Source organism: Littorina saxatilis, linkage group LG17, assembly GCF_037325665.1.
Source record: "Littorina saxatilis isolate snail1 linkage group LG17, US_GU_Lsax_2.0, whole genome shotgun sequence".
Classification (NCBI taxonomy): Eukaryota; Metazoa; Mollusca; class Gastropoda; order Littorinimorpha; family Littorinidae; genus Littorina; species Littorina saxatilis.
The window spans coordinates 19558686-19583787 of NC_090261.1; the positions used below are offsets into that span (position 1 = coordinate 19558686).

At 46.4% G+C, this 25102-nt stretch overlaps 1 protein-coding gene across 2 annotated transcripts in view; it reads right to left on the reverse strand.

Moving 5' to 3' along the window:
• Positions 1 to 25102, reverse strand: part of LOC138952777 (E3 ubiquitin-protein ligase HECTD1-like) — a 124298-nt gene that overhangs the window by 42247 nt on the left and 56949 nt on the right. For both annotated transcript variants that reach the window (XM_070324502.1, XM_070324501.1), the window contains exons 19-33: positions 24714 to 24991; positions 23798 to 23941; positions 23258 to 23338; positions 22604 to 22702; positions 22130 to 22293; positions 21483 to 21659; positions 20896 to 21080; positions 19109 to 19234; positions 18311 to 18719; positions 17655 to 17876; positions 16642 to 16934; positions 15705 to 15947; positions 14968 to 15098; positions 14632 to 14692; positions 12391 to 12529 (exon numbers count right to left, since the gene is read on the reverse strand). In XM_070324502.1, coding sequence (XP_070180603.1) covers positions 12391 to 12529; positions 14632 to 14692; positions 14968 to 15098; positions 15705 to 15947; positions 16642 to 16934; positions 17655 to 17876; positions 18311 to 18719; positions 19109 to 19234; positions 20896 to 21080; positions 21483 to 21659; positions 22130 to 22293; positions 22604 to 22702; positions 23258 to 23338; positions 23798 to 23941; positions 24714 to 24991 — 2752 coding nt within the window. The remainder of the gene's footprint in view (positions 1 to 12390; positions 12530 to 14631; positions 14693 to 14967; positions 15099 to 15704; positions 15948 to 16641; positions 16935 to 17654; positions 17877 to 18310; positions 18720 to 19108; positions 19235 to 20895; positions 21081 to 21482; positions 21660 to 22129; positions 22294 to 22603; positions 22703 to 23257; positions 23339 to 23797; positions 23942 to 24713; positions 24992 to 25102) is intronic.

The following is a 25102-nucleotide window of genomic DNA, read 5'->3' on the forward strand; positions in this document are numbered from 1 at the left end:
CCACGCCCTCGTTTCATGGGCTCGGGCCGAGTCAAGTGGCAAGGAGGGCATAACCCCCCCCCCCCCCCTCTTTGTGCGACTCCACTCATAAGCCTGCTTGATGAGCGAGGACACCCACCGGGCCAACGTTACCTTCGACAAATCTTTCTCGCGCCTAGTAAGGAGAGAGATAAACAACAACTTCTGAGAACTAGACCGAATCGGCTGAGTCCGGGCTAAGTACAGACGAAGTGCCCTCACAGGGCAATTGACCGAATCGGGGTCATCCGGGGCCAACGCGCTGGTCAGAGCCTTAACTCTAACCAGCGGAGAGGCCTGCCCCGGAGACTGATTCTTGGCCAGGAAATCAGGCCGGAAACGCAAAGATGCGGAACCGTCCGGCTCAAAGGAGATATCCCCAGGCTGACCCGACAGGGCGTGGACCTCGCTACCCCGTCGGGCCGTTGCCAACAAAAGAAGAAACAGCGCTTTGCGAGTGACATTGAACAGACTGGCCTCGCTTAAAGGCTCAAAATCCGCAGAACGAAGGAATTCCAGGATTAAAAACAAGTCCCACTTGGGAGCGGGCAAACGAGCTTTAGCTTCCTTAAGAGCAGCCCCTTTAATGACTGCAGCTATAACGCCCCTGACTCGAACAGAACGACCAATCTGCTTAAGAGTCGCCGAGATAGCGGAGCGCCGGACCCTCAACGAGGAGACTGAGGCGCCCTGTGAAGACATGAAAGAGAGGTGGTTAGCGACCTGAATAGAGCGCGGAGCCACCGAACTCACCCCTCTAGCTGAACACCAGGCAGTCCATGCCTTCCAGTGGGAAGCATAAACTGAAGAGGTGGACGCTCTATGCGAGCGAGCCACCAAGTCCAGAGTCAAAGACGACGCCCCAGAGCGCTTCAGCGAGTCCCGAACAACCTCCACACGTGAAGCTTCAGAAGACTGGGCTCCTCGTGTGGAATGCCTGTTCGGGGCTGCACTAGTTCCCCTCGCACGAGTGCGAGAGGAATGGGGGGCCCTTGGGCGAGCCGAAGAAGATCTGGATACCAGACCTGCGACGGCCACAGAGGAGCGACCAGAAGAAGAAGGGCCGGCCCCTCCATCTCCGCTTTCCGGATTACTCGGCTGAGTAACGGAAAGGGAGGAAAGGCGTACGCCTCCAGACCCGTCCAGGGAAAGTCCAGAGCGTTCACTCGCCATGCCTGAGGGTCCGGGAATGGCGAGACGAACACCGGAAGCCTCTTCGAGTACCTTGTGGCAAAAAGGTCTACCAGAGGCTTTTGGACCTGGGCCCAAAGGCGAAGCAGTGCCCCGTGAGTGATCGTCCACTCCGACTGAAGCACTGTACCGGAACGACTGAGCGCATCCGCCAGAGTGTTCAGCCTCCCTGGAAGGTACCTGGCCGAGATCGTGATATGATGCTGAAAGCACCACACCAGGATCTCGCAAGCCCTCTCCGAGAGAGACGGGGACCGCGAGCCTCCCTGCTTGTTGATGTACGCCGCCACTGTCATGTTGTCTGTAAACAGACGAACATGTTTGGCGTACAGGGAGGGCAGAAACTCGGCCAGAGCTAGAGCAACTGCCTCTAGCTCCAACAAGTTGATGTGCCACAAGGACTGCTCCGTCGTCCACAGACCGGAAGTAGTCTGAAGATCTGTATGTGCCCCCCAACCCTCCCTGGACGCATCTGTAAAGAGGTCCAGGTCGGGGAGGAGCACGACGATCGGAACACCTCTGCAGACCCACTCCGTGTCCAACCACGGAAGGGTCGCAGACTGGAACCATCCCTGCAAAGGGATGAGGGCGTCCCAGTCCACCAGAGGAGAGTCCACAAACGGCTTCAGAGCGAACTGAAGCGGACGTTTGTGGACCCGGCCCAGTGAAACCAGAAGAGCCATAGACTCCATCTGCCCCAAGATGGAGGCGAGCGAGCGGATGGAAGCCATCAGGAGAGGTAAAGTGGAGCGAATCTGAGCTTGGAGCTTGTCCACCCTTCTCTGAGAAGGCTGGACAGTCCAAGCGACCGTGTCGAAAGACATCCCCAGATAAGTGAATGTCTGTGACGGGGTCAGCTCCGACTTTGCCCGGTTGATCGAGAACCCCAACGAGTTGGATTCTCGAAGAACCGTCAGGGTATCCTGCGAACAGCCGCTCTGGGACTGGTTCATGATGAGCCAGTCGTCCAGATAAGCCCGCAGACGGATACCCTGGGACCTCACCAGTGCACAGACCTGTCTCACCACCATGGTGAAAATCCATGGTGCGAGAGACAGCCCGAAAGGGAGTGCGCGAAACTGGTAGATCTGATCTCCCCACCGGAAACGAAGCCATTTCCGGTCGGCCGGATGCATAAGAATGTGAAAGTATGCGTCCGTGAGATCGATCGAGGTCACCCAGTCTCCTGGGCGGAGAGAGTCTCGGACAGAGGCTGGCGTCTCCATCTTGAATTTTATCTCCCTCAAGAAAGTGTTGAGGAGAGATAAATCCAACACGGGACGCCATCCTCCTGACGCTTTGGGAACAGCGAACAGACGCCCGTAAAATCCCAGGGAGCTGTGGACCCGAACTCTCTCCACCGCGCCCTTCTGCTCCAGGGAGGCAATTTCCGACTGCAAGACGGAACGTGCTTCCTGCGAGAAGGGGGGCTTGAACCGCGGCGGCACTCGGGTAAGAGGCGCCTTTTCCTCCCGCCAGAGTAGACGGAAGCCCGATCTCACCACTCCCACAATCCATTGGCTGTCTACTACCGACATCCAACGAGAAAGTGCCCGGGAGGGGCCTCCCGCCATCACCAAGGTGGAGGGCGGGAGGGGGGTGAGATCGGGAGCGCTTCATTGGGGGTGTGGCTTACTTCCAGAGCCGCCACGCCCCCTCCCCGATGCCGTCCTCTTCTTCCCACCACGAGCGGCCGGCGGAGCCTGCCGCTTCTGAGCTGGCTTGGGGTTTGACGATGTCTGAGCCTGCTTCTGCTTAGAAGGCTGAGACTGTTTCACCCCCTTCAGAGTGTAGTCAAGGAACTGACTGTCCTTGTTCGACTGAATCTCCTTCTGTCTGGCATCCAGTACCAGCGGACAGAAGAGAGACTCCTCTGAGACCGGGGAAACTCTCAAGGTCTCCCTAGTAGCCAGCTCCGTGAATTGGGACTGCGAGAGGAAGAGATCCCTCCTACAGAGTACCGCTTGGGTGTACTGCAGGGAGGAAAGACGCAATTGTTCCTCATTGACCTTGGCCAATGCGGTCAAAAGCGCAGAGACATCGTCCGCATTCTGTTCTTCACTGAGAGTGAAAGGAACCAGCGAATCGGTCAATGCCCGAGACAGAGTCCGAACAAGAGTCTCCGCAATGGAGGACAGTTCGATCTGCCGACGTCCAACCTCCTCAGCAGAGAGGAGGGAAGCCTCCGAAACCGGCAAAACCGAATCACGCTTGATCGGTTTAGTCAGGAGAGGCAGCAATTCCCGGGAAACCGGAAGGGTAGCCCTAGGGAGTGCAAAAGACGCCAGCCAACTCTGGCTCTGATTGGGCATGCCAAGCTTCCTATTGGCCGTAGGCACGAAGGAAGAGGCTTGAGCAGCTGAAGCCACCCACTGCTGAGCTGATTCCGGAACTGGACCAAAAGGAAGCAGTAACGGAACAGGCACTGGCCGAATACCACTCCCCGCATGTGCTGGACGAACCAGCGAATGCGAAAGTTGGTAAGCCACTGACGGAGACTCGGCGAACCGGAAGGAAGAAACATCTTCCTGTGCCGGCCGGAAGTCCGCCATGGCAGAAGGAACGAATGAAGCGGAAGAGTCCGCAGCCACCACCCCTTCAGGGAAATAACGAGACGTTACTTCCGCCGCGACGTCAAGAACAGACTTGAGCTTCGACGGAAACACGCCCCGCGACTCCTCGCTGACCACTGATGGAGCATCAGAATAGTCACACGTGGAACCATGACCGAAGTCACCAGTTCCGGAAGCAGAAGCATGCCCTGGCAAACCGGAAACCGGAAAAGCCTGAGCACTAACATCATCCTGCAGCCCAAAACCTTGTGAAGGTAAAGGGTAAGCAGGACGACCATCCGCAAAAACCGGAGCTGGATGAGCTGACGTCACTCCCCCGACTGAGTGGAGTGATGCCTGCTCAAGCCTAGGCACTTGAAGGCCGGAAGGCGCACGCTGTAATCCACTATCTGGTATCCGGAAGGAACCACCAGAAGAGGAAGAAGCGTGTCCGGCCGAAACCGGAAGTGTAGCCAACGGAACCGCACAATGCGGAAGTGAAGGCTGCACTGGTTGACTTCGCGATCCGGAAGGACCGAAAGTCAGTGAATACTCCATCCTGCCGCGACCGCCGTAGCGTGCCGGAGCGGACGGATCATCACTTCCGGCGAGTGCCGGAAATGCGGCAGTCGAAACCGACTGCCGCCGCTGTTCGATCAAATCCGGGGCCTCGTAGGTTATCGCCGGAAATGAAAGATCAGCATGGTATCGGTCGTGACCCGATGCGAAAGAGCTGTCCCCCGAAGGAGAACGTCCAGGCGCCTCACGAGGGCTATCGGACCAGCTCTGCTTACCAGCCGACGCTGAAGAGGGAGGACGCTGCTCCAAGCCGGAAGTGGAGGACAAAGACACGGAAGCCAATGCCCGGACGTCACTGCCAGATGCCGGAAACGCCGAACTGCTGGCGACGGAACGCTGAAACTCTGCCTGCACCAAGCTGCGGATTTCCGGAACCAGTGACTTTAACAGAGAGGAAACCAACGCACCTTGTCCAGGTGCTAACAACGATGACGAAGTCTCCGATGTAGAGACAGGTGCAGAAGTAACAGTAGCGCTAGGCGCCGCAAAAGAAGCAGAAGTAGTAACAGCGCTAGGCGCCGAAATAGGTACAGCCAACAAAGTGTTACGCTCTTGGTCTGTAACAAGTAACGTTGCTTTGGAAGAGGAAGACTTAGACTTAATTTTCCCCTTGGGGTCCGACTTGCCACGGCGCTTGTCTGAATCAGACATGTTGACAACAACACGTGGCAACGCGAAAAAATTTACTGAAACATAAGTCTAAACGACTGGAAAACTCAGTAAACACACGCACTAATGCGTCCACAAAATACTATAGCTAAACTTGCCCCACAAAAAACAGAGGCACGGAGAGCTACAAACAAAGTCACACGAGCTAGAAAACTAACTCACACAACAAAATGGCGAAACACGCAAGACACTGACACGCTAGTCAACAACACGTGGCAAAGTGAAAAAGATTTACTGAAACGTAAGTCTAAACGACTGAAAACACAGTAAACACACACGCTTTCGCGTCAACAAAATACTAAAGCTACACTTGCCCAAACAGAAAGGGGGCACGCAGAGCTACTAGCAAAGTCACACGAGTTAGCTAACTAACTCACACAACAAAATGGCGAAACACGCAAGTCACTGACACACAAGTCCGCAAAAAACGGACAACGTACAGTAACGAAAACAGCGCAAACAACCAACAACAAACGGGAACGAGCTCACCAAACTGTAGGCAAGGCGAGCAGAAAAGCTGGGTAACGTGGCCGGCGGGTGTCACTCAAACACGCAAGGTCAGCCACAGAGCGTCAAAAAGTGAACCGTCCTCTCCGAGGTGAAAAAGACGTATGAGAATAGGCACGTGTTCCTAGAGGAAGTGACGTGGCACACACCCGTATGGGAGGTAACTCCCAGTGTGCTGGCCCATTACCAAAGCTACTTTCACTTTCGTTTTGGTGATGGGGTTGCTTCCCTTTAAATTCTTTAGCCGGGTAAGCGTTTTTCAGTGATAAGCATCTCAGGTGACTCAATGCTAATGTGATTCGGAGTAAGAATATGTTATTTAATGATGTTTAAATATGATCTTTTGAAAAATAAGTCCGGCGCATCTTCCGGTGCCTGTGGATCAAACACAGGTGGTTGTTTTGCTTGCTCCAAGAGAGGATTATAATCACTATCATCTACCTGTTTCCAACGAATCGTCCGAAAGAAGATCTCCCCCTTCCCCTGTCAGTATCCATAATCATTTGCACCGCCTGTAGCGGCAGTCCGGAAAAACAGTTTCATACTAATTAGGTTTATGTGGCATGTGTTACCAAGACAATGTGCCAGTGATGGCTTGGCTGCAGGGCTAAGCCAAATGCAGTGCGTTCATTTTCATTCTGTAAGGTCCACAGATTGCCTAATGTTTTCATTTAGCTTCACACAACATGTTATTTTTTTTTGCTTCAGAAATTTCACAAACAATATGCAAAACAACAGCCTCTACATTTATACCCCTAGTACAGCTTGAAACAAAGGAGAATCAGGACTATACCAAAAGCACCCAAGAAACCTTTAGACAGAGTCACGCCAAAAAAGGTCAACTGGACAGCTAAGTCACAGATTGTACCAAAACTCTGTGTTAAGAAACGCTGTCGTTGCTGAGCTTTGGTTCGGTTTTGTGTGTTACATGTACTGTAGTTGACTTATTTGTACTTTGTGGGAAAGTACCGATATTATATTTTGTAAACACAATATTTATGTTTGAACGAGAATGCAGGTGAACTTTCTAGTCCTGTCAAAACAAGTTGTTTACCACGTTGTTTTGAGTCGTGGGTTCGTGGCGTTCGCTCGGATTAAGTGCGTCGGCGCTTTTGATGTACGTCACAGAGGCTCCGCTTGATTGGAATCCGGGCGATCGCCCGGGTGCGCCCGGGTGAAGTATTTTCAATCAAGTACAATCGGGTCATCAACCGGCTTAAGCCGGCGGGCTAGCCCGCCTCGCCCGACCAAAACACATCGGCTGATGCGAGATCAAAATGGCCGCCACGGGTGGAAAGTAAGTGAATCTTTTACTTCTGAAGAGAAAGTTGTACCTTCAGGCCGTGTTCACGCTTCTGTGCTTAATTATTGGGTTGAATCTAAGTACTCGTGATTGTTTAAAGTGTGTTTTGGGGCTTAGATAGGATTCATTGAAGTAATTTCAAGTGAAGTTGAATGTGAATCGATGACGATTCCATGCAGATGACTTGTCAAATGACAAGATCACAAGATTCGAGGCTTTTGACCAGTCAGCCAGTCCCTTCAATTGGTCAATATCTTGCAAACCATTTCAACCGGAGATCAAACATAATTATGTGTGACTTCCAATATATATGTGTGACTTCCAAGCATTCACACTCCATATTGTAGGCGTACTCCGCATCACTATCATCACTAAAGAACAACTCGTCCAACAGCAACAAATTGGCAGCCATGTTTATGGCCCGATTGCGCTTGATTGGTACTTTAGATCAAATCGCCCGCGTCACGTGGCGGGCGATCGCCTGGTCGCCCGCTTTGAATCCCAATCAAGCGGAGCCAGAGAACGTCACTGTTCTAGTCCATAGACGGCTCGTATAATGTAGTTGTATCATGTTCGGTCTAGAATATTCTCGAGATTGAGTATTTACTATATAGGCCAGCGTGATTTGTATGTTAATAAGCTTCTACTTTGAGTTCTGCTACGATGTGCAGTTGTATGTATGGAATGCTAAATAAATCCTCGAACTCAATTTGACGAGTTGTTTTCTGCTGCTGCGAAGACGGGCGACGTAGAATAAAAGAACACAACTATACGACATTTGAGAACTTGTGGCAATCTCAAGTGTCGTGTAACACTCTGCTTTTTTGGCACCGAGTCAATAATTTTTTCTCTCAAAATGTTAGCTTTAATGTAAGTAAGGGCATGATTTAAGCAAAGAAGACGGGCATCAACTGGTTTCTGCTTCTTGCGCACAGGTATTGATAAAAAGATCACTTTCACAGTTTCCACCTATTGCTACATTTCATGTGGAGATCACATTTTTCAACAAACATCTGCAAATCTGTCACTGCACCATGTTCTGTGAACCAAATACAATTGTTTGTCAACTCTGATACAAGTTTTCGCAGCACTGTCTGTAATGTGTATAAGTGGAACCGAGGATCATAACAAGAGAGGCACAGAGCTAATGACAAGATCCAAGGAACAAAGGGACATAAGCGCTCTATATAAAGACAACAACAGTCATGAGTTATTCCAGACCTGTTTACACCCCCCCCCCCCCCCCCCCCCCCCAAATGGAAATCAGGAATGCAACTGGTACTTTTCAGTAATTTGAGGCATCTTTCAGTAATCTTTTTTTTATTATCAACCATAAACCAGCTCGAAAACGATTAAACGACACGTTTGAACGCGTGCTACCATGCAAAACAAGTACAGTGGAACCTCCCGTAACGACCTCTCCCAAGAACGACCCCCTCCTTTTGACGACCGCATTTCTCGGCACGGATGCTTTTCACACTCTAACTAACCTCCCAAGAACGACGCCCTCCATTTTAAGACGACCGACCTACCAACATAGGGGCAATAACGACTTTGTCCGTTTTACCAGTGAGTGTCAAAGTTCGTAATAATCCAGCACGCCATTAGTCACGCATCGAGAGTCCGGGGTGGTAGTCTGTAGTCAGTAATGCGTGCAAGTCCAGAGGCCTATGGCTGTCATCTTCTCATATATTGCTGTCACAATTGAAGGACTGCCCTCGAAGTAGTGGGGGGGGGGGGGGGGGGGGGGGGAGAGAGAAAGGGGGGGAGGGGGGGGAGAGAAAGGGGTGGGAGGGGCAGTTAGAACGACATCTCAATAATGAATTGCTGTGTAGGTATTCTGTGAGTGTGTGCTCACCATCTGAGACCTCGGGTCAATGACCCATACAATTTATACCTATGGGATAGTCTCCTTTGATGTCTGAGAGGAAACTCTTCCTGTCCCAGATTACAGACACTGACCTTCTTACCCGGGGTCAATCACCGAGTATTACCAATGAGACCGCGCGCGCGCGCGTGTGTGTGTGTGTGTGTGTGTGTGTGTGTGTGTGTTGTATCTGCCCGTCTGTGCGCTGGAATATGCACACGCATCATGCTAATCCATTTGCGCATCAAATGGGAACAAAAATAGGATAACGAACACAACTTTCAAGACTGAACTGCCAAACAGTTGCCCCACCTGTGAAACAAGAAGGGCAAAGCCCATACGACTCACATGCTTGACGTTTACATGACCTTGACCTTCAGCTAAACCTAGCAATGACATCATACACTAAGAACTGCTTTACACATTGTTCCTACCAAAATACATGTGACCTTGACCCAAGGTCAAGGTCATCCAAGGTCATGCAACACAAAGCTGTTAATTCAAGACATAGGAAGTACAATGGTGCTTATTGGCTCTTTCTACCATGAGATATGGTCACTTTTAGTGGTTCACTACCTTATTTTGGTCACATTTCATAAGGGTCAAAGTGACCTTGACCTTGATCATATGTGACCAAATGTGTCTCATGATGAAAGCATAACATGTGCCCCACATAATTTTTAAGTTTGAAACAGTTATCTTCCATAGTTCAGGGTCAAGGTCACTTCAAAATATGTATACAATCCAACTTTGAAGAGCTCCTGTGACCTTGACCTTGAAGCAAGGTAAACCAAACTGGTATCAAAAGATGGGGCTTACTTTGCCCTATATATCATATATAGGTGAGGTATTGAATCTCAAAAACTTCAGAGAAAATGGGAAAAATGTGAAAAATAGCTGTTTTTTAGACAACATTTATGGCCCCTGCGACCTTGACCTTGAAGCAAGGTCAAGATGCTATGTATGTTTTTTGGGGCCTTGTCATCATACACCATCTTGCAAAATTTGGTACTGATAGACTGAATAGTGTCCAAGAAATATCCAACGTTAAAGTTTTCCGGACGGACGGACGGACGACTCGGGTGAGTACATAGACTCACTTTTGCTTCGCATGTGAGTCAAAAAGTATACCTCCCAAACTCCCAATAAAGACCCCTCCTTTTTACGACCGATTTTTCTTGACATTTTCAAGGTCGTTAGTGTGAGGTTTTACTGTACAACATTGATGATAACAGTATTGTACTACACACACAGACACACAAGAACACAAGACACCTGATATATATGCAAGTTAACAAAGACAAGTTTACTTTATCTAAAAAAACACACCACAGTACAGGTTTACAGTCAAGATGCATGTCAACAAAACCACCATATTCAGTCACATCAGCCATCCTGCATTAAAACCAGTCATAATAACACTCTCCAGAAGCTACCTTTAATTTAAGAGGACCGATTCGTTTATTTCATTTAAAAATTGTCTTTTAAGTTTGTCAATTCGTGATCTTTGCTATATTGGAGAAAGATTAATGGACATTCAGAAAGACTTGAATTTTGGCAATAGCGCAAGTCACTGAAGAGCGCGACCAGAGACATACATCTATCTAAAAAATTTATGTCTCTGGCGCGACGGACCGTAGGGAGAGATCGGTTCGCAGGTCTGAGAGATTCTGTCGAAGCAGAGACCTAGGTCAAATAAACTCGATGCGAAGCAGGCTCATGTTTTGCCAAACACAATTTGGTGTTTTTTGTTTGTTTCCATGTTCATTTTGTTAAACTAATGCTGCGTCTAACCTCGGAAAACGTTGCTTGGTTCGTGAACGGCTGCAGTGCCAGGACGTGACTCGTGACTGACTAGCTTTGTTGTTGCACTGATCTCAATTCGATCACCAAAATGCATGTGATTCGCTCTTCTTAGACTTCGCCAGACACGGCCACTTGACTTGATAGTTTTGCCGATATTTCTGTACAACTTTATCTCTTTTGGTTGGCATTTCGTCCCCAGAAAGATCGGCCTTACACTTCAGACCCATGTCGATTGGACCGAATGGATGGTGAATGCAACAAAACCGCGCGTTGACCAATAAATATCTTGCTGTGCACATGTGCAGACAAGGCCGTTCCGGTCGGTCTTGAGCTAAATAGGTTTTCGGAAAATCACAGTCCTGGGGCCAGTTTCATAAGATAGCAGTGAACCGACTGTGGTTGATCGCCGGGTCACCGAAAAGCGCGTTTCATGAGCGAATCACCGTCACCCGCGAACAACCGCAGTCGACCGACTGTACAGTAATCGGAATGGCCAAGTCAAGGGCTAAATTTAGCAACATTACCACTTCCGTTTGCTCATTCGCACCATGGAAATGGCCTATTTTGAAAAAAAAACTAGTCTCGGCCCGCTCAAAATAACAATGACCGAGACTTTCAGTAATTCCTTCGCGTGACGTCTAACCCTCTTACGCCATAAGGTGACGTCTTCAAGACATAACCCTGACTTGTCTCCTGGATTATTGCGTCATGATAGATACATTTCGAAGAACAATCACAAGGTTTGGCTCACAATCCAAAAACGTGTGAGCATTCTGCCATTGGCTGTGCGGATAATTACATTTATTTTCGGTTTACCGCAGTAAGCCGAACACAGTGTTGGGGGGAGAGCATCACCGTGTTTGGCCGACTTCCGGTGAGACGACCCGCAGTCGGCCGACTGAAATTTTGTTCGTGAAACCCGATAACAACGGATTACTGTGGTTCTCTCGGACAACTGCAGTTGGTCGACTGTGTTTCTGGCTTATGAAACTGGCCCCTGGTGACAACCAGAATTTTGACTTCTCGAGCACGGAAAAGGTTCTCGCGACCGGAATTTCCGGTAGATTTCCGTAATACCGGAATTCAGACCCCAAATCCATAATAATTCCGGACAATCCGGGAGGGTAAACAGGTCTGTTATTCTGAGCCTGTCTCCTGGAGAGAATAAGCAGCAATGAAATGCACAAGTAACTTTCATTCTCAACTTTCTTATTGTTTAAGGTGCCATCTGACTGGTTTGGCCAAACTCACGGTCATTGTCTACATTACCAGCACTTACTTCCCTTTATTTCTTACAAGTGGAACCCTTTTATCTAATCACAAATCATTTCAATTTTATAACTGTATTGTCCCATCGCTTGGAAATGTGGGTTGTTTCCTCCCAGTGGAAAGCTAGCAGCAACAGAGTCGTGCTACCCAGGTGTGTTCATGTTTAGGTGTAATCAGCCACCAGCACTTATGGCAGAATGACCAAGATCTTTTACATACTACATTGGTTGACCCTGGGGTGGGACGTGGATGCTGTCTGTTAGTCTGCACATAAAGTTGACCCGTGTCCGTCCTAGCCAGGATTCGAACCCGTGACCTGCAGGTCACAAAGTCCAGTGCTCTTACCCACTGAGCTACCAGGCCCCCGTTTTCAACAGCTGCACAAACCATGAACAGATTTGTCAACAAGTATCATACTTGTCCTTTTGAAGAATCGCTGCCTCTGTACAAGACACTTCTAAGTGAAGCCACTCATTAATTGGGCGAAGTCGACGTCCCGAAGTCTACTTCATGAAGATGGCTGCATAAAGCTTTGGCACAGAATTGTTAGTAAAATGACCTTGCAAAGTGGACTTTGGGATCAATTAAGAGGAGCCTTGAGACTGGTAATGTGAAGGGTTGATACTGACCGTTCCTGTAGGAGGAGGGCGAGGACTGCTCCATGATGGCGTAGAGGGTCTGCAGCAGCTGTAAGACGCCCTGCACTGTGCACGCGTTCAGCTCAGGCACCCTGCCCGCTTCCACCTCACTCGGGGAGGTCAGCCAGTCCTGCACAGCATCAGGGATCAGGTTTAGAGTCTCATCTGATTTACCATCATTGTGACGAATGTAATTCGTGTATCGCCTCCCTCTCTCATATTAAACGAGACTTCACTGTGTCCAAGATAGTCGCGTACACAAAACGAAGTTAAGTGACCGAGACTACGTCATGACGACACTGTATACATATGACGTCAACGCTCACGCCATTATTCCAAAACTATCGCAGCGTACAAGGCGAGAATTTGTTTGTCTTCATTGAAAGAAATATAAACGAGGAAAGCAAAAGGAAACAGCGTGCCATCGTATTGTGCAGCGAATATGTACATGAATGATATTCAGTTGAGGTTGCTAGGATGCGATTCTCTGACCGTTTGGATTGACTCCAAGATGGCAGCAGTCAAGAAGCCACGAAGATAGCACTGGCGTATTTTCACCTTCCGTGGACGGGTTTTCACATTCTTTCAAACTCCAAAGGTCCACTAACTGCAGGTAAAACACGCTAGAACCTTTTAACATTATTAATTCACAGGGAAACACAGGTATTGTTCATTTTTCCATGTGTTTGTGTCAGTCTGTGAACTTTTGTTTCTGTGTTTGTTTTAGAGAAACAAATTGAATGATGTCGATTGAAATCAATACTTGATGATAACAGATATTGCACGTGTGTGTTGCAGAAGGTGTAGGTGTACATGTGTGCACAACGCGTGTGTAATGATGTCGAGTGGACACTGCGGGGAAGGGCAACGTCAGCGGTTAATTACGGAAGAAACCACCAACGTCCCCAAGTGCTACAAAGATCGAGTTCTATTGTGATAAGTAGCCTACACTTTATATTTTGTAAACATTAGCTCACCATTCATGACTTCATCTGTGTGAACCAAGATACATTTTCCAACGAGAAAAAGAATAAACGTTCCGCTCATCGATACCAAACGTCAACGAAATAAGATGAAGAAAAACAATGTTTTCATGTGTGTCTGATATCACACTGGCAAAATCATAAACCATGAGACTTACGTTTGAAGATTCCGGAAGAAGAAGATTGATGTCTGCGAGAGTGATTGTGTGCATGTTTTGAAAGTACAGAGTTATTAAATTTCTTTATTTACTTCTTTGCACTTGTCTCTGTTGCACACTGATCAGCCCTAGAAACGAGAAGCAGACGTCACAATCATCATCGTCGTTGTCACATGACCGTTACCATCACCATGATGCTCATCGTCAATGTTGTTATCACTGTCATCATCATTATCATAATCATAATCACAGTCATTGCCGTCATCACTGCATGGGTGCATGATGGGTATAAAAGCTCTGCCTGAAGGTTTCCGATGCTACCAATGTTGCGGGGATTGTGATGATGATGAGAGGGACAAAACAATGATGATAAAGATCTCATGTTCACCATTTCATGAGGATGAAAGTTGGCTGTTCATTGCAACGTTTGTTATTTTCTCAGGTGCCAGGAGACTTTTTTTCATGTTGAGCGTTACTTCCCTTTGTTTATCAGATCATTGTCAGTCATACTACCTTGACAAAGTCAGGAAAAGCTAGAATCGTTCACAAATTACAGATTAATATGCTCTAGAAGCCATTCTGTTCCCCAACTTTGTATTTGAAGGTACAATGGAACCTCCCTTTTACGACCTTCAACGATTTGTGAAAATCAGGTCTTAAAAAGGAGCGAGTCGTCAAATAGAGATAAATTTGCAGAGGCTATGACCAGAACATCTGAGAAAGGAGGGTGTGAGAAGGGAGGGTGTGAGAAAGGAGGGTGTGAGAAAGGAGGGTGTGAGAAAGGAGGGTGTGAGAAAGGAGGGTGTGAGAAAGGAGGGTGTGAGAAAGGAGGGTGTGAGAAAGGAGGGTGTGAGAAAGGAGGGTGTGAGAAAGGAGGGTGTGAGAAAGGAGGGTGTGAGAAAGGAGGGTGTGAGAAAGGAGGGTGTGAGAAAGGAGGGTGTGAGAAAGGAGGGTGTGAGAAAGGAGGGTCTTAAACAAGAGGATGTCTTAAAAGGGGGGTTCCACTGTACTGAGAAGATGGACAGAAAAGTGAAAATGCAGAGCAACTTGAGTGCCAATTGATTTTGTGCAGTCTACACGCTATTTTTTACCTTGGGCTTTTCATCTTTGACTTCCTTGCACTCCTCCGGCTTGGCCTCTCTGTACCGGATCCTGTTGAGACAAAAATAAAGTGTCATACAGATGACCTTGCCAAGAACACACGAAGCAAAGCACAATTACCTATTTTCACACCTTTAGCACAAATGCACACATGCATTTATATGTACACATAAGCGCAAACACAAACGCACAAGCACATGTGCATTAGGCATGTGCAAACTCACGCACACACACACACATACACAATCAGTTTCAATTTCAGATTATACTTCAATATGTGGTATAGAAAAGCGCTTGGAACTCAATCATAAATCTGCAACACTTACGTGTAGGTGGGCTCCCATATACGCCGCAGTCGCTCACTACGGCCGTTAAGGGGTCCGCTGGCCAGCAACTGCTGCACAAACCTGAATATACAGCACGGTCCTTCCTCCAGAATCACTGCCTCGTCTGTCATCTGGAGAGAAAACCATGGCAACATATACACAAATTATCAAAATCATGAGTTTTTCTTTTCGTCTCGTGTTCTGATTTGCCACCCTCTCTTCCAATGATTAAAATGCGTTCTCACTATTCTCCCTCAAAAGTTGCCTTAAAAAAAAAAGAACATTTTTTTTATGTTTATTATCACTGAGGAACATATGCAAGATGACATTTCCTAAAGTAAGAACAAGGAAATTGGGTGTAAGCTATTTATGGTTCAGTGTCCACATTCATTTTCTTTTCCCTCAGCAAAGATTTGTGTAATAGGAGGCTAGTACCAGGCTTCTAGGTAATGGAGACTGGTGAACAGAAGTCTGAAGCAGTATCTTCTGTGGTGGACTGCAAAACATGAGAGGGGAAGAGAGAGATGAAGAGAGTGTGAGAGAGAGAGAGTGAGTGAGATACAAGGAAAGAAAGAGGACGTTAGAGAATTAACATGCTGAGCTGAGAACAAAATACATTACACAAAAGAGCTGAAAAGAAAGACAAGAGAGATGGAGAGAGAGAAAGGGTGGAGTGGGGGGGGGGGGGGGGGGTGGAGGGGAGAATCATGGTGGTTTGCGAAAACCAGACAACTCACCCCAGGTAGACAATGTGCACTAAGAGAGAGAACCAGCTTGGGAGCAGGTAGAATTTCGCCAGGGGTCGGAGGGGAGGAGGGGGGCTCCGTCCCTGGAGTTGGGATTTCAAAATCTGACGTTTGGTTGATATTGGTGCGGCCAGGGCGAGGATCAAAGGCTGGGATAAGGGCAGAGAACTGGCGCTTGAGAACGTAGTCGTCGTCCCAAGATCGGCGATCGCGTGTGTCTAGCTCTTCATCCTCCTGAAAGAACAGAGATGTGATGAATTAAAAAGTTTGCAAATATTGTACTTATTTACTGGCTTTTATCTTTAATCCAAACTGAAAACTAAATCTAAATCTGACCCTCAATTTGAGTCAGAGCAGAAGCTAAAAGATCTCAAGCTCTCAACCCACAATTGTTTTTTTTATAGCAATGACACGATCAATAAAATAACATAAAACAGTATAACATAACAAAGCATAACATAACATAACATGAATAAAATACACACCTACCAATACAACACTTTCTTTCTTTCTTTCTTTCTTTATTTGGTGTTTAACGTCGTTTTCAACCGTTCAAGGTTATATCGCGACGGGGAAAGGGGGGAGATGGGATAGAGCCACTTGTTAATTGTTTCTTGTTCACAAAAGCACTAATAAAAAAATTGCTCCAGGGGCTTGCAACGTAGTACAATATATGACCTTACTGGGAGAATGCAAGTTTCCAGCACAAAGGACTCAACATTTCTTACATACTGCTTGACTAAAATCTTTACAAACATTGACTATATTCTATACAAGAAACACTTAACAAGGGTAAAAGGAGAAACAGAATCCGTTAGTCGCGTCTTACGACATGTTGGGGAGCATCGGGTAAATTCTTCCCCCTAACCCGCGGGGGGTACCAATACAACACATGATCATTTCGATTATCACTCCTTACAAAACTTACCATCACATCTTCATAGTCATCATCATCTTCATTCTCGTCGTCATTCTCGTCATCATCATCATCAGGCTCGGGCAGGTCCTCCTCATCCTCGAGTTCTGCAAGCAGCGAGGTGGCTCGACACGTCTCCAGAAACTCGTCACTCTCGCTGGACGTTGAGGGCAGACTACGGGTGAGTGCCTGGCTGAGCAGCGACGTCATGTTGGCCATGGTCTGTGTGGTGGTCAGCGTGTTGGACGTGGGCACGTTGGAGTTGGTCAGGCTGGGGTAGCTCTGGGCCGTGCTCAGCAAGTTGTCTGCCAGCAAATACACTTACAGGGTTTTCATTTCAGTTTTCTCATTTCATTTACTCTATTATCCCCATGCTGGGAAATTCGGGCCATTTCCTCCCAGTGGAAAGCTAGCAGCAACAAGAGTCGCGCTACCCAGGTGTGTGCGTGTAATCAGCCACCTGCAAGGGTAAGGTGAGTGCGGAGTTTGGACGGTGTTTGGAGACAGTAAAACTGGTTTCCAGACTCACTCCTTGTTTTCTTATAATGACAGGTTTTCTCCCCCTCCTCATAGACCAAATTTTCTCAGATTACTGAAGGTTTCAAATCAGAGACTGTACAGAATGGAAAGAACGATTACAATAAGAATGCAACTAGGGATAATGTAAAGAATAAGTTTTACTCCAGCTGCTGTTTTATAGCAAGTTTTGCTGTCAAGGTATGTGTAACCTTTGGTTTAAACAATTTTATTCAGAAAATTACAGATAACAATGCCACATACAATCAAATTATTAAATGTGTAATAATTACACCTCACGTCTGACTACACTTTACAGAAAACACACTGATCATAGGTGTCCCGTACCACTTGAACAAGAAATCACAAACTTTCCATCAAAGTAGCAAACAAGAGGAATGAATCTGCGAGACAAAAAAATCAACATACCAGTATGGACAGAGCAAATCCCTAAACCTTTTCTTTCAGTATCTCACCCTACATTGTTCATACAACTACGTTTGACTCACTGGGAGAGTGGGAGAGCGCCATGCGGACAAGACTAGAGGTGTTCGAGTTGCGAGGCAGGTTGCTCTGGTGGCCGGACGACAGGTTGCGGCGGGCGACAGCAGCAAACGTGTCCAGTAGAGTGACCGTCTGCTCCATCGAGGATGGCAGGTTGGGTACACTCACGCTCATCAGGTTGGTGGGAGACCCGCGGGTCGTTCCATCGCTGTTGTTCTTCTTGGCCGCTGAAAGCAACAACATGGGTCTTCTTACATAAACAACAACAACATTTCCTTTTATTTGAAAACTTTTGTGTTGAACATGTTTTTCAGTTACTTTTAAAGACAGCAGCTTTAAATCCCTTCCAGATGCAGCCTTCTAGACACAAGGCATCTCCGAAAGCCACATTTGTTTCTTTGAAATGAAGTTCACAGGGTTTAACCCAAAACTGATTTGAGAGTAAACAAGTAGCAGTCCTCCATGGTACCTTGGAACATTAATACAATTTATAAGTTCTCAGGAATCAACTTGGTCAATAGAACCAAAATAGCAAGTGCAATTTAACTACGACAAAAAGTACATAAATGCTTGAACATGTAACACAGATAAAAACAAATATAAACCACACAAACACAAAAGAAGAGGAAACAAACAAACAAAAACACACCCATAGACCCACCTTCGTTAGCTTTAGCTACTCTATCCCTAGCATTCTGGCGGTTGTGGATCTGTTCGCGGATTCCCCCCTCAGCTCCTCTCAAGCCCCCCTCCGCTCCAAGCAAAACGGACGCAGCACTGGACAGTCCCAGAAAGCCATGGGGGTCAAAACTGGCCGCAGCATTGTCCAAAGCTGAAGCGTGAGCGCTGGCGGCAAAGTTGCTGTTGGAGGTGGTGGAGGTTCTGGCAGGTGGTGGTGGGTGGAAGGTGGTGATGTCTGGTTCACGATGCACCACCACCATTGGTTCATCGCCGGAGAGTTCAGCGGCGGTGGCCCCTTGTTCCTCTGCTGGGTCTAGCGTTACCGTGACAACAGGGTCGGTGTCTGCGTCAGACAGACTCACCATACGTTCTGCTACACTCTGGGCCACCTGAGCATGGAACAAAGACAAATACCATAATTTCCAAAGACCCAAACTGCAAAGGCCCGTATTCATGCAGCCATTTCTCACTGACCATCCCTATGTACTTGCCAAGGAGTAAATGTTTGAATGAAATGAAAGGCTCTGTCCATACGCATGCGTTTGGTGTACAGGATTCAACTGTCATGCAAAAGACAACAGCATGGAAAGCATTGCATCAAATTATTGTGATGCAATTGTCGCTTATCTGGTACATATACTGAATTCAAGTTTACAGCTACCGCAAATTGCTAATACAGTAACTTAATTCTAATTCTTGAACAGATTCCTCGTTAACAGAGTACAAGTTCAGTTTCTCTGTGAAATATGTCAATAAAGAAGGAAAACAAAAATCTTACAGCTCGAACACTGGAGGTCAAGTTTTCAGCAGATGAGGCCTGCTCAGTGCTAGCGACAGATCTCGTGTCGTTGACGTCGCTCAGGCTTGGCGTGGAACTGCTCTTGCGACTGGTCAGCACACTCACCTAAAATATTTTAATAACAAACAGCATGAAAGAATCTCAAACAAATGAGGCAGAGCGCTATGTTAAGATCTAATAAACGAAGGGAAGTAAGCGCTCTAATGACATGTGCAACAGAGTAAGTGAGAGTTATGCAGAACAAATCTGACACCAAAGAGAACAAGGGAAGTAAGCGCTCTAATGACATGTGCAACAGAGTAAGTGAGAGTTATGCAGAACAAATCTGACACCAAAGAGAACAAGGGAAGTAAGCGCTCTAAAGACATGTGCAACAGAGTAAGTGAGAGTTATGCAGAACAAATCTGACACCAAAGAGAACAAGGGAAGTAAGCGCTCTAATGACATGTGCAACAGAGTAAGTGAGAGTTATGCAGAACAAATCTGACACCAAAGAGAACAAGGGAAGTAAGCGCTCTAAAGACATGTGCAACAGAGTAAGTGAGAGTTATGCAGAACAAATCTGACACCAAAGAGAACAAGGGAAGTAAGCGCTCTAATGACATGTGCAACAGAGTAAGTGAGAGTTATGCAGAACAAATCTGACACCAAAGAGAACAAGGGAAGTAAGCGCTCTAATGACATGTGCAACAGAGTAAGTGAGAGTTATGCAGAAAAAATCTGACACCAAAGAGAACAAGGGAAGTAAGCACTCTAATGTCATGTGCAACAGAGTAAGTGAGAGTTATGCAGAACAAATCTGACACCAAAGAGAACAAGGGAAGTAAGCGCTCTAATGACATGTGCAACAGAGTAAGTGAGAGTTATGCAGAACAAATCTGACACCAAAGAGAACAAGGGAAGTAAGCGCTCTAAAGACATGTGCAACAGAGTAAGTGAGAGTTATGCAGAACAAATCTGACACCAAAGAGAACAAGGGAAGTAAGCGCTCTAATGACATGTGCAACAGAGTAAGTGAGAGTTATGCAGAACAAATCTGACACCAAAGAGAACAAGGGAAGTAAGCGCTCTAATGACATGTGCAACAGAGTAAGTGAGAGTTATGCAGGTCAAATCTGACACCAAAGAGAACAAGGGAAGTAAGCGCTCTAATGACATGTGCAACAGAGTAAGTGAGAGTTATGCAGAAAAAATCTGACACCAAAGAGAACAAGGGAAGTAAGCGCTCTAATGACATGTGCAACTGAGTAAGTGAGAGTTATGCAGAACAAATCTGACACCAAAGAGAACAAGCATTGAAATGAACAAGCGACTTTCATAACTTACCCTATTGCACATTCCGTAACATGCATTTAGAGCGCTTACTTTACATTGTTGATCAGATCAACAAACCGCATGATTGTGTACTCCATGGAAACAAATTCAAAAGCAGAAGACCTATGTAAATCAAATCATGCCTAGCCTTAGCGTAAGAAAAAACAAAACTGAGTTGGCTTCTTCACAGTACCCACTAAAGATAAGTAGGAAACATATGGCATAAAAGACAGTATATATTTACATGCTGTTCATTGAATTAAATTCAAGTCTCTCTGTGAATGATCTTCTCACTTTGAACCTGCAAACAAACGAGCTTGGGTCCAGGCCCGCACTCGTGATCACATACACACACACACACACAACACACAACACACACACACACTCTCTCTCTTTCTCTCCCTCTCTCTCTAAATTCCACATTCAATACATTTCTCTTTTCCAGTACTCACCTTGATTTTGTCCGTGGAGACACCTGTGGATTTCTGCTTGACTCCGCCCACTGCTCCTTGCTCTGTCTTCATGGCGCGCAGCCTGTCGTGGTCCTGTGAGGCGGCAAGGGCAAGGTCAAACTTGCCTTCCGCTCCCATACGGTACGAGTTGGAACCACCTGCATCCCATGTCACGTCAACCCAGCCTGGCAAGGCAAAGAACAACGACATGATTCATTGACCGTTTTAACTTTTGACTTTTTCAAGGTTATGAAACATGCTAAAACTGCAGAAGTGAGACACAGACAGACAGAGAGACAAAAAGACACCCACACACACAAAAGCCAAATACATAGTACTTTTTAGTGTGTGTAAGTTTTTCTAGTGTGTATATGACACAGGGAGGAACAGTTTTGGGAGCCCTGCGAACACCCATAATCATACAGAGCTAACAATCAAAAAGGATGAGGCAATGCTGACAAAGTTTGTATAAGTAAGTCCAGCTAAACCTACACCTCCCAGTCCGAGATGCTACCTGTCATTATACAATGAAACCCCAAACTGGTAAACTGACCCTCCCTCCCATCATTGCATACACTCAATCTCACCGTTGTGCAACTCTCCAGTGACGGTGCCGTCCCCCGGGGGATTGCCATCCTGGTCCCTCCATTTCCAGTCCATGCCTCGCACCACACGGGCACCGGGCACCATCTGCTTTAGCACCTGGGTGCGCATCAAGCGCCGCTGTCTGCGTAACGTGGCCTCTGCCTCTCGGGCTGCCTTGCCTGTGGGAGGGAGGACATGGAGGGCAAGTTAAAGACCGTTTATTTTGTTGTTGTTGTTGTAAGAATTCCTAAGACAAAGAATCAGTTAATGTCAAAGCAAGATGGTTTCCTTCTTGTGTCAAAGGTCACGTAAAACATGACATCTACAACATGTGTACCATTGCATTTCGTCACTGTCAGCTTGATATGACTTTTTCTTTTGAAGACACGCACATCACAGCTCATTGTTTACTGTGACGCTATCGGCGTGTTAAGATTCTCACCTCACCTTCAAGGAGAGCAACTCTTCCCCAACACATAAAAAAACCTGATAGTAATATTTCTGGAGAACGGCTTTTTAGACAGGTGAAAGCAACAAATTTAGCAATTTTTATTGCTACCCATAATGACACTGAAAACCCACAAAACAAAAATGTCATTTCCATACAAATAAATTCATAAAAACACCATGCACTAAGCACAAAACTCACCAATATCATCACAGACACCTGTGACTTTGCCGTAGATCTCAAAGCCTGAGAGGGAGAGGTAGTGTGTCTGTCCGCTGGCGTTCTTCCCCATCTGCTGTAAACGTACATGGCGCCAACCCTGTTTCTCCCCTCGGTCTACGTCTAACGGCCATGTCATGGTGGACCTGGAAAGCAGTATCAGGGTAATGTCATTCCTCTCTTCATTTGTCGACCATTCTGGTTAATTTAAAAGTTCCAAAGGATAAGAATGTTGACAGGGTTAAGGGAACAGAATAGCATGCATGTAGTATCTCACAGTTGCCTGACAAATCTGAAAATTCCATCTGTCAAATTCAAACCCATGAGCAATGTAGAATAATAAATGTCTGGATTTCCAATGACCCACAAACTCCAACCCCACCCCACCATCCAGTTTTCTTTATCCTGTCTTCTTGTTGTTCTTGTAATTCACATGGATTACAAATTATTTCCTACCCTGGTTCATTGAGAGACGTGTCGTTCTCGTGGCTGAAAAGCGTTGTCCATGTCACTCCATCTTTGGACATCTGGAAGTGCCAGTTGCGAAGGGCAGACCTGAACAACATCAAGACAGTTTCCACGTGACAAAAAAAACCACCCACATGTTTCAATAAATAACCATAAAACACTGTGCAACAAGAATACACTGGTCAGAATTTAAAAAAAGAATTCAGCATCTATTTACATGTCTAAGTACAAAAACATGTGTCTGCAAACAGGTATACGGCATGTGGTAAAAATAACATGAAAAGGAGATCCCTCGTTTACACTACTTGCTGTCAAAAATCAGTACCTTCCCTCAACCATCAGTGTTGTTCTCAGGCCTCAGTCTTTTGTAAATGGTGCATACTCGTTTGATCTGACACATTGTGCCAGACGACCATCCAATAGTTTTGACATGTTAGAGGTTTTCGCACAGAACAATGTGTTAGTTGCCAGTACATTTAGACCTACACTTATTTTTAATCCAGGTCCAACTAACCTATTGTCCTCTGAGCCTGAGAACATCACTGAACCATATACATGTAAACCTGTTCAGCAAGCTGTTTCAGCCAATTGAACCCCCTCTTGCTCATACTTTTTTTTGGAAGGAAATGAGTCCCAACTTACTTTCCATATCCACGAGCGTGTCGAAGTGTGTAGCAGGAAGGGACGATCCACACACCTAGGTCTATGGCAAACCAGGCTTTCCTGACAACACAACACCACCATTTGGTCACGGTTGATGTCTTCATCAGTTCACACGCATGCATCCCCTGGATGGTGTGCAATAAACTAACGTGCCTATCACTTTTGCTGAGTAACTTGGGCTGTGAAAGATGTCTTTAAAAACTCACATGAAAAATGAAGCAAATTCCACAGCTGTATATAGCAATCAGCCTATTAACAAGTATGTTGCAACCAAACCAGCTACTACTCCAGATATGTAGCACAAGAAACAAGTTGCAGTTTAATATTACTGTGACATGTAAAATGTAACTTCAGTTAAAAAGGCACTTGAAAAAAGGCTTCTGCAACTAACAGCATTTACAAATTATGAAACACAAATACAAGCGCTGTACATCAAATCTTACATCAGAGAGTAAAATTCCAGCACACACCCACTGTTTCTTAGGCTAAGATTATTGTGTAAACTGAAAGTGCTCATACTTGTCATCATTGGTGTGGCAGTTGAGGGCGGCAGTTTCCCGACTCAGGATGTCCTCCAGCTTGCCGTAAGGCAGGCTGCGACCTTCTGAAGACGTGATGACCACCAGGCCGTACTGTCCGGGGTTCACCCATTCCACCACATTCCTGAACACAACAGTCATTTGGAGCACAGGTCAGAAGAAAATATCACGTGTACCATTTGGGCAAGTGACCACCTCCTGGTAACAACCACCTGCCAACAATGACCACCCCAAAGGATGCCTGACAAGGTTTTTTTCTTCATAATTCACCTTTCATAGCGACCAGCTTTGGGTGGTGGTTATAGACCGGATTGACTGTATTTATAATTTCTTGAAAGGACAGCGTTTTCTTTCAAGAGGCACCATTTTTTATCTAGCAATTAGTTTTCATCTTTTTCCGCGCTTTTAACAATTATGCCTATTTTATGGCATCCATGTTCGACATAAAGTAGTTCTTAAATTCCAACCCTAGCCAGTGACATATTCCAAGCAGTGCAGTTTAGCTTCACACAATCATTCACACACACACAACGTCATCACATCCATAGTCAAATGGCACAAAGCATCTGAAGAAGTTACCCAAACACCGATTATTCTTCTCCCAACATGCAATAGAACGCAGCTTTACTATCGTACCACTGATTTCTTATTTTCTAGGCTCAGGAACATAACTGAGATTTATTTTCTTCTGCAAGATTGCCAAATTGGCCATACAAGTTTTGGCAATTTTTGGAAGTTTCAGGCAGTCCCTTCCATACCTCTTTCCCCAACCTTGAAAAAGTTTGGTGGTTCTGCCAAAACAACAGCAAAGTTTTCAGCAATTTGAAATAAGTTTTGGTGCTTAACTGATTGCATAGAACATTCCTGTAGGCTGAATCACTTCAGCGTCAACTTACCTGCCGTTGGTACCGATCCAGTAGATAAGGCCGTTGTCATCAAAGTCACTCTGGTGGGTGAAGGTGATGGTGGCCCCGTTCTCTTTCAGCTGCTTGACAAAGTTGAAGGTGTGCCGCTCAAAGTCATACCACTGCTTGGCCACCATCTTAAGCAGGTAACGCTCCAGGTCCGCGATGGTTGTCAGTGGTTCCATCTTCAGGCACTTGCCTGTGCGATCAATGAGAGTGCCCTCCCCTGGAGCCCTTTCTAGTCGGAAGCGCAGACGACGGGTAAGAATCTGTTAAATTCCAAGCATAACTTACAGTCGAGGAAAGCTGTATTCATCTGAAATTAACAAACATACTGCAGACTACTTATTTCCTGCAAAACCAAAACAGTTGAACAGAAT